The following is a 9468-nucleotide window of genomic DNA, read 5'->3' as shown; positions in this document are numbered from 1 at the left end:
GACCTCTTGGCACTGGCTGTTCTCTCTTTAAATTCCCCTTTACTCTCTTGATTTTGGTGCTCTCTGCCTGATACTTCTCAGTCTCTTTCACAAGCACTTGTTCCCCTGCTTAGCCCTTAAATGTTGGTGTTTCCCAGGGTCTGTACCTTCTACCAGGCTGGTCTCTTCTACTCCCATTCCTTCATCTGCCACTCATATGTCAATGACTCCCAAATGGATTTGTCTTGCCTAGACGTCTCCTGAGCTCCAGCCTTATACATAATACTACCCATTAGACAACTACACCTACTGATTCTTTTTTTCTAGAATGGAACTGTTCATCTTCCTCCACCACCTACCTGGACATACAGTTGGAAACCTGTGAATTACTGTACATTCTACCACCACCCTGCTATGCACTGTAATACCAGAAAGAACTTTCTCAGATTTGTCATTGTCCTACTTAATATCCTTTAATAGCTCTCTATCACTTTCAGGTTAAAATCCACAGATCTTTTACATAGCACGTAGATCTTTCATGATCCTCCCTCTGTTTACTTCTCTAGCTTCCTTTCCTCCTACTGCCTACATTGAACTACATTCCAAAAATAGAGAACATCTTGTTCTTCCTTGTATATGCACAAGTAGCTATCCCTGCCTGACTTCCTCACCTGTAAACCACCCTCACCCTCCCACCTTTTTGCTGGTAAATTTTTAAATGTCCTTAAAGAGATCTCAGATATAACCACTTCTGGGAAGCTCTCCCTGACCTCTCAGACTGTATTACACTTCCCACCTTACCATTGTCTTTTGTCTTTACTGATACTCTTATAGGCCTCCCACCAGACTATAAACTTACACAGTAGAGACCTTGTCTTATTTCTTTGTGAAATCCCTGCACCTAGCAAAGCATCAGACACGTTGAGGCATTTCGTCAGTGCTTAATGAATGAATGACATCCTCACTCTAATTTTATCTAACATTTCCTGGAATTCAGGATGGCCAAAGCATGTTCCCCTTTATCCCTTCCACTTTGCTTTTCTTTCTTGCTTTTCTTTTGATGAGAACTAGATGTCCAGACTTGTAATCTGTTCCAGCTTTGACTCCTCTTTTGTCTGTTTTATCATGTAGACATTGGTCTCTTCAGTACTTTCTCCAAAATGCCTCCTGGACTGTTCACTATATGCTGCTACAAGATCATCATCTCTTACATGAGCACCACAGATAGATACTATTTGTGAAGTTATTGTACTGAAAGTACAGATTTTATTCACTAACTTCCAGATTTGTGGTCTTTAGAATCTGTTGCAGCTAACTTGTTAGAGTGGCACCATATTGTGGGTCATCCCTTCCCATCCCATTTACTCTGTCACTGCATGTCAATATTAATGCTTTAATCCAACCAAGTAGTACTCCATGTGGCTTCTTGAAATCTTATCTTACTGCAGAGGCATTGCTTGTATTCTTCCTTCAACTTTCCATCTATCCAAATCCTGCCCTTCCTTTCGAGCTCAGTATAGGTTTCATATTTTTCTTAAGATTTTCCTCAAAGCCAAAATTGCCATTTTATTTTCCTGAACTTGTTTTAGTATTAATGTTCTGTCTCCATTCATTGTGACACTCAGTCAGTCACTTCTTTTTGTTCTTACCTTTGTTAACATATATATGAACATACAGTGAAGATTTCTTGAGGACAGGGATGTGTTCCACCCTTTCTTTTGTGTGCCTCTCAGTGCCTGACATAGTGCTTTACACACTTTGGGCACTCAGAGAATACTTAGTGAGTTGCTCTAGTCATCTTTGAGGCTCTCTAGCCAGAGCATTCATTCGTCTAGGAATGTGCTGAGTAGATATCCTCGGGAGGATGGTTTGTGGTTGAGTGAAGTAGCTCAGAGTTAAAGTTGGGGCAGTTCTGCTACCTTGTAAATAGACAGCCTTAAGATACAATTGTTTTGAGGCAGTTAGTGGATTTTTACCTAATGTCAATGGTGTTATATAATGTCAAGATGAACCTTTAAATCACTCAGATATAAAGAAGATCATATTTTCACTTTATATTTAATGCCTTACAAGACCAGTGAAGTGAAAGTTTTCATTATTTCTTGGGCTTTCATGGATTCCTCACTTAGCTTTTTTTTTTTTAATCTTATCTTTAGGCTTTAATGACTGACGAAACAATATCCAATGTGCCAATCCTTATCTTGGGTAACAAAATTGACAGAACAGATGCAATCAGTGAAGAAAAACTTCGTGAGATATTTGGGCTTTATGGACAGACCACAGGAAAGGTATGACAAAAATCATCAGGGGACATATAAAGAACATTCACAACTTTTAAAGCATTGATGCTTTGCTTTTCTTTCAAAAGTTTAAATAGTCTTAGGATTTGTTTTATGATGGGTATTTTGTCAGCTTTCTGAAAGCAGGAGCATGTTTTTTCCTTAACCATTTTCTTTTTTTTTTGTCTTTTGTCTTTTTTCCGTGTCTGGCAATGGATCGCAACCCTCAGTGTTGCCCCCATACCAGACCGGGGACCGGCAACGGAATTGCAAGCCTAGGTGTTGCTCCTGCGCCTCGCTCAGCCAGTGAGCGGGAGCCGGTCTGTATGTGGGATCCGAACCCTCGGAGGGGAGCGCCGCCGCGCTTCCCAAGCTGCGCACTATCCAGTGCGCCACCGGGCCGGCCCTTCCTTAACCATTTTCTAATAGGATACATTCCTCAGGTATTTGAGGAAGGAGGAAATAGTGGAAAAGAGAAACTTGCTCTTTTAAAATTTTTCTGATTATCTTTCAAATCTGATTCTGAAAAATGTCTTTTGAAAGAGTCCTTCTTAGTCAGAAATCAGGTTTTTTTTGACTGGAGATTTCAGGTTATGAAGAGTAATCATTTATGTCACTTTCCCAGCATTGAAATCAAAGCTTTTGACTATCCTCAGTGTTCTTTGCTGAGAGAGGTAGGACTGTTATCCTCATTTTGCAGATGAGGAAACAAAGAGTGATTTCTTCAGATCCATACAGCAAGTCAGTTGATAAAACCAGAATTAAAACTAGAGTCTTCCAGATCAGTAGGTTATACTGTCTCCAGTTGGAATGAGGATTCTGTTGTGAGAAAGCAGGCTTGTGAAAGAGAAAATCTAGATCAGATATAATTAAACAGGAGTCCTGATCTCTTCAGCTTGGGCGTTTTGGTGTATTTTATTTTTTTCAAATCTTCCTTTTCTGTGATCTGTGATAACTTTTTTTTTTTTTTGTCTTTTTTGTGACCGGTAAGGGGATTGCACCCCTTGGTGTGGTGTCGCCCACACTGCGCTCAGCCAGTGAGCGCACGGGCCAGTCCTATATAGGATCCGAACCCGCGGCGGGAGCATTGCTGTGCTCCCAGCGCTGCACTCTCCCGAGTGTGCCATGGGGTCGGCCCAACTTTTTTTTTTAAACATATTTCCTTAGTCTTGCCTCTTCTTGGTTATGTGTTTCTAGAAATCCTTTCTTCAGTTCATTTACTTTCCTCTCTTCTTTTTTTTTTTTTTTAAGATGACCGGTAATGGGATCTTAACCCTTTACTTGGTGTTGTCAGCCCCAGGCTCTCCCAAGTGAGAGAACTGGCCATCCCTATGTAGCATCCGAACCCGTGGCCTTGGTGTTATCAGCACCACACTTTCCTAAGTGAGCCACGGGCCGGCCCTAGTTTCCTCTCTTCTGCATGAGTTCTGTACACACGAATTTTTAATTTTCTTGATACAACCTGTTATCAGTGTTTATTTCTGAATGCTTATGTTAATGAGAAAATCCTTACTTCTAACCAGTCCCATACATCTTTTGTCTGTCAAAGGGCATGTTGGTTCCATGGGTCCCAGGGGCGTTTTGTTGATTTGCTGCCAGTAACTTTCCAGACGAATGTTGTGTGTTCAAAGCAAATGCTCTTGGTGGGGAGGGAGGAAGCTGGGAATAAAACTGTGCTGACTATTCTATCCTTAAAGGAAGAATCCCTGAGAAAGGCATCTGTATGGCTTTGATCTCATTTCTGTAATTAATGCATACATAGGTTTGCTCTTAAGGAATGGAGAAACAAATTTCAGTGATCACCCTTTCAAGCTTTTCCACCATGGAGTTGCTAACAGGCCTTTTCTGGTTTTGCCTCACTTAGGGGAATGTGACCCTGAAGGAGTTGAATGCCCGCCCCATGGAAGTGTTCATGTGCAGTGTGCTCAAGAGGCAAGGCTATGGCGAGGGCTTCCGCTGGCTCTCCCAGTATATTGACTGATGTTTGGACAATGAAAATAAAGAGTTTTACTTCTCTGGACTGATCCTATTCACAGCTTCCTCATGAACTTTTCTAATAGAACAAGGAAAGCTCTCCAACCGTGTCTGGCATTGAGAAGCCAAGAGTCTCTGTCAACTCTCTCATCGCCCAGTGGTGACATGTGCTCTTCACACTGTTGGGAGGTAATGCTGCCCCACGTGCTGGTGCAGGTCAGTATCCCGGAACTTGGAAGCTGGCAGGATTTGCCTGGAAAAGCTGTGTGCCATCATGGGGTACCTGAAAAGAAAAACACGTCTCACCACTGTGGTTGATTTCAAAAGAAAGTGATTCTATTTTTTAAAGAAAGTATTGTTAACATAATTGGTATCTATCCTAACCTTTTGAGTTCACAATTTACTTGGTCCAGAGTTTTCTATTTTTTTTTTTAAACTAGTAAATGGCATTTAGATACTTCCTAAAATTATGAACAGATAAACGTGGGAGGCCAGAGCTCAGCTGGGTAAACTTATTCCTGCTGGGTTAGCAGGTTGGTGAGAGAAGCTCCCCTGAGCTCACCTGTCTCTATAACTGCCTTGTAGTAAGTGGCATCACCTTGTGCACAGAGAACTAGAAAAGGGGCAGAACCCTGGCCTCACAGTTGCAGCAGGTTTCTACTGTGGTAAGCCAGGGTCATTCCTCATGAAATGTGGGGCAGACTGTTCACTGTGGAGGAGTTCATTATAGAGTGGGTTATTGTTATTATTTTTACTTGTAAAGTTACAAATTTCAGCCAGTCTTTGCTTTTATACTGATGTGAAATTGCAGTTCTCTCTATAACACCTTCCTTTTTCATTTTCAGTTACAAAAAGTAACTTTTGCATCTCATGTTGTCACATGCTGCAGGTGTGTCTCAGTTACTTTTGCACAGATTCAAGAGGGAAAATTTTCTGAATAGGAGGACAGAAGACAAAGTTAACAGCTTAAAGGCTCTTAATTCTGTGAGTTGAGGACTTAAAAACTTGGTATTATAGGACTTGTTTGAATCTAGGAAAGATTTAATCAGTGAACTATAAAATTTCCACTTGCAGAATTTGGTCTCTTTATTGGGCTGTTGATGAGTTCTTTTTCTTACATCTTTTCTCCTTATGGGTTATCTATTTTGTTGGTGTGTAAGTAAAGGTTAACATCTATAACTTTTCCAGATTTTTTTTGTTATGAAATTGCCTTTCTCCATTCCAGAAATAATAAGCTGGGGAAAACACTAACCCAAGAACTTTCCGTAGAGCTGTTCCTTTGGAGGAAGCATCACTTATTGTCAGTAAACGCCCAGTATAAAAACATCTGCATCCCCACTTGTGTGATGATGATGATTATTTTTACAGCATTCCATTTTCTTAGTGCCACGTGTGAAATTGGATTTTCATGATCTTAACCTATATTTTACCCTTGTAGTAAAAGATGAAAAGATGAAAGGAGATGGTTTTAAGACAGGAGGATATGTTTATTCATTTTTCCTTTAATTAAAGATTAGAGGTAGTTTCCTCAGAATTGAAAAATGTGATGATAATGATGCTTTTTTGCAGAGGATTGAACTAAATCAAGTGGATTCCTTCTAGTGTGAGGGTAGGAAAAGTGTGGATAACATATTCCTGGGGTGAGAGAGTATTGTTCTTTAGTTGGATTTCTCATTCTTAGTTTAGTACTAACCTGTTGGGAAAATATACTTTTTTCACTGCCAGGTACCAAATGCAGAGGCTGTGTGAAGTGTAAGTCTGGGAAGTACATGCATTTCATTTATTAGCAAGCATAGCTGGATTAAGACAAAATTGTTGGTTTGGAAAGGGGTTAAAGCCTTAAGTGAACAAATCTAGCTAGTGATGAGTGAACTAAGTAGTTAACTTGCATAGTTCTTATTTCCTTGGGCTAAAGGTTACCCATACTTCTCTATCCAGAGACATGAGGAGTATGATTATTTCAGTGTTAGTTTTCTTGTTTTCGTTTTTTCCTATTTGTCCCTAATCACTTTGTAGCAAGCTAGAAAACTGTGGGTTCTACATAGGGCAGCTCTTTGTGAAAGTGGTTTATTTTGGCCACTGGAGAAAGAGGGAATTGAAAAGTCAAGTAGCACCAGTCTATTTCTTGCCCCACAGAACACCATTCCTATAATAAGATAGTTGAAAGAAGCTGCTGTGAGGAGCTCAGCTCCAAACAGAGGATCAGAGCCTTGTACAGGAACTCCCATGAATTGAGACTTTTCATTCTGTCTTGTCAGAGTGCACATATGTCCTATTTCAGGAAAAGTAAAAGTCATTTACAAAAAACAAAGTCTGTATCCTAAGCATTTTAATAAAAAGTTAAAACAAACTTGTTATTTTTTTTTTATTGGTTTATTCTGAGTTTGAATATACAATGTCGTTTGTTTGGGGTGAGGGGAGACAAAAGTTCTTCCCTACATATAAGACAAAGCATTTAGGGTGGATGTGAGAGACATTAATTTTGCTGTGGGGGGTGGGGGGAGGCTGGGCCACTAGAGGTAATAAATTTAATACCATCTGAGAACCCCTGGAACATGCTATGGATCCAGGGTTTTGGTCATCTCTGCAACAGCATGGGGATGGCAGATGTTTGAGCAAAATCTTGTTTATGTGCTCACAAGGACTGGGTCCAGTTTAGCTGTGTTCTACTCATCATTTTACACAAAATTGGAGGAAATCAATTGAATGCTACATTTGGCAAGATAAGGGAGGGAATCTGTGCTTGTGCATTTACTAAGCTTGTAGGAAGCCTTGCTTTTAGAAGACCCCACATGAGATTCAGAAGTTTTGGGACAAATAGAATGGGAAACAAAATGCAATGGCTTTTTTTGTTTTTTTGGTGGCTGGCTGGAATGGGGATCCGAACCCTTGACCTTGGTGTTTTAACACTGTGATCTCACCAACTGATGCAACAGGTTCTTATAAGCCAAGTATTAAGTTAATGGAGGTGTCCTGTTGTCCCTATTAACTGAAAGGGTGCCATGGGGTCTGTGGGTAAATGGGTTTGTTTTGTTTGAAGCAGAGTGGAGCATGAATATTAAAAAGGCTGAATTAAGAGCCTAGCACTTAAGGGGTCTCACCATGACTGCTGTTGGGTGTGACTTGGGACTTCTCTGTACTGCAGTCTGCTGTAAACACAGAAAAACCTGATGCATAACAGTTCATGCTGGAGGCTTGAGCGTCATTAAGGGAGAATCACTGGACTCCAGAGAGGGAAATTCTTAATTGCTAGGAAGTTGGGATACTTAAGAGATTTTGCTGTGATCAAGCCATCTTCTGTGTCACAGAACCAAAAGAAGACAGTACCTGCTATGGGAAGACTGCTTAATTTCAGTCCTGCCTCATATTATCATGGACAATCATTTCCCTTTGAAACAGATTTGTGGCACTGGGAGGATTGGGAGCAGCGTTGTGTTGTGCTGGGATAAAAATTAACCAGGCAGAGTTAATTTTATTCAAACAATTCAGACAGGTTATGTAATTGAAGTAGAAATTGAACATTTTTTCATGAATACTGACATAGATATGTACTATAGTAATCTTATTAAAAATTAATGTGTATTTTAGTGATAGTAATCAAGCAGACCTTTGTAAAACATCTAGCTGTGGTGACTGCTCTACAGGTATCACAAAGCTCCCCAAACATGCTTGTTCAGGATTCTCTGTGCTCAAGGATACTTTGGAAAAGTAGGGAAATTATATGTTAGCCTACATAGAGATGGCGAACTATGGCTTGTGGGCTGAATCTGGCCTGCTGCCTGTGTTTGTATGGCCTATGAACTAAGAAAGGTTTTTCCACTTTTAAATGGTTGAAGAAAAAATTAAAAGAATGCTATTTTGTGATACATGAAAATTATATGAAATTTAAATTTCCTTGTCTGTAAAGTTATTGGAACACAGTCACCATCATTCCTTTAGCTCTTGTGTGGTACAACTGCAGAGCTGGGTATTTGAGACAGAGATTGTGTGGCCCGCAAAACTTTGAACTATTTCCATTCTGGCCTTTCATAGGAAAAATGTTTGGCCCCTGGCCTAAATAAATCCTATGTGGTGGTTATAAATGCCATGTGAAATGTGCATACTGTAAAATATAGGGTTGTGTGATTAAAATATTTGACTTCAGCTACAGTTCATCATAGTCCACTTACAGGGCTATTTATTTATCTAGTGGCTGGCCAGTACGGGGATCCGAACACTTGACCTTTAAAAGGTTATTTAAATGAGAGCAAATCCAGTTTCTATGAGATTTATCGTATTGGAGCTTTGGCAGCAAAAGATACTAGAAATAATCTTGTGAGCTCCATACCCCCTAGTGGATTGCTGTAGGGCTTACTTTCAAAATTTCAAAATACTGAATCGGCCAAGGATTTCCTTGGCTGGTATTATCTATCCCAGGGGTCAGAGGCTGAAGGTGGTCTAGACCTGGGCAGATGCTGACAGGTCTAGCCACGTCAGTGCTTATTTCTAGCGAAAAGAACAGAGAAGACTAGGCTCGGAGAGGACCCGCCCTTCTCTTCCCAACTCCCCTCTAGACCTGGGCAGATGCTGACAGGTCTAGCCACGTCAGTGCTTATTTCTAGCGAAAAGAAGAGAGAAGACTAGGCTCGGAGAGGACCCGCCCTTCTCTTCCCAACTCCCGGTGACTCCGCACGCCTGTCCGTCTCCCGGGGCTAGTCCTGGGGGACAGTTGCTACTCTACGTCCAACAGGTTGGAAGAGCCAGAGACCGGGGCAGGGCGGGATCAGCATCAGCAGCCAATCAGGGCTCGGCCCGAGCTCAGCCAATCAGGTCGGGTGAGTTGGGGCTTAGCCAATCAGGCTCGACGCGGAAGACCTGAGTCGGTGCTTGCCCCTCTAGCTTCTCACTGTGGCTGGTGCTGCGCGCGTTCCCTGAGGCTCGGGAGCTCGCTCGCTGGCGTGGGAGCCCCGGGTGCCCGGTCACGGAGGCCATGGGGCGGCAGTGGGGCCCTGCCATGAGGGTGGCCGAGCAGGCGGGCTGCGTAGTGAGCGCCTCCCGGGCCGGGCAGCCCGAGGCGGGCTCGTGGAGCTGCAGCGGGGTGATCCTGAGCCGCAGCCCGGGCCTGGTGCTGTGCCACGGAGGCATCTTCACCCCCTTCCTGCGGGCCGGCAGCGGGGCCCTGACGGCGGCCGGCATCTCTTTTCTGACCGGCGACAGTTGCGGCGACGACTTGCGTCTGCACGTGCAGTGGGGCCCA

At 42.3% G+C, this 9468-nt stretch overlaps 2 protein-coding genes across 2 annotated transcripts in view; both read left to right on the top strand.

Annotated features, from left to right (window-relative positions):
- SAR1A (secretion associated, Ras related GTPase 1A) overlaps nt 1-6582 on the top strand; it is a 17027-nt gene extending 10445 nt beyond the window's left edge. Inside the window, exons 6-7 of the mRNA XM_008594978.1 lie at nt 2136-2267; nt 4123-6582. Of these exons, the coding sequence (XP_008593200.1) occupies nt 2136-2267; nt 4123-4239 (249 nt within the window). The 3' untranslated portion in view covers nt 4240-6582. The remainder of the gene's footprint in view (nt 1-2135; nt 2268-4122) is intronic.
- Nucleotides 6583-9201: 2619 nt separating this feature from the next.
- The window catches only part of TYSND1 (trypsin domain containing 1), a 9041-nt gene continuing 8774 nt past the window's right edge, over nt 9202-9468 (top strand). Inside the window, exon 1 of the mRNA XM_008594979.1 lies at nt 9202-9463. Within this exon, the coding sequence (XP_008593201.1) occupies nt 9202-9463 (262 nt within the window). The remainder of the gene's footprint in view (nt 9464-9468) is intronic.

This window comes from Galeopterus variegatus, unplaced genomic scaffold (genome assembly GCF_000696425.1).
Source record: "Galeopterus variegatus unplaced genomic scaffold, G_variegatus-3.0.2 Scaffold12047, whole genome shotgun sequence".
Taxonomy (NCBI): Eukaryota; Metazoa; Chordata; class Mammalia; order Dermoptera; family Cynocephalidae; genus Galeopterus; species Galeopterus variegatus.
Note: the sequence above shows the minus strand (reverse complement) of the source record. Positions and strands in the feature narration are given on the sequence as shown.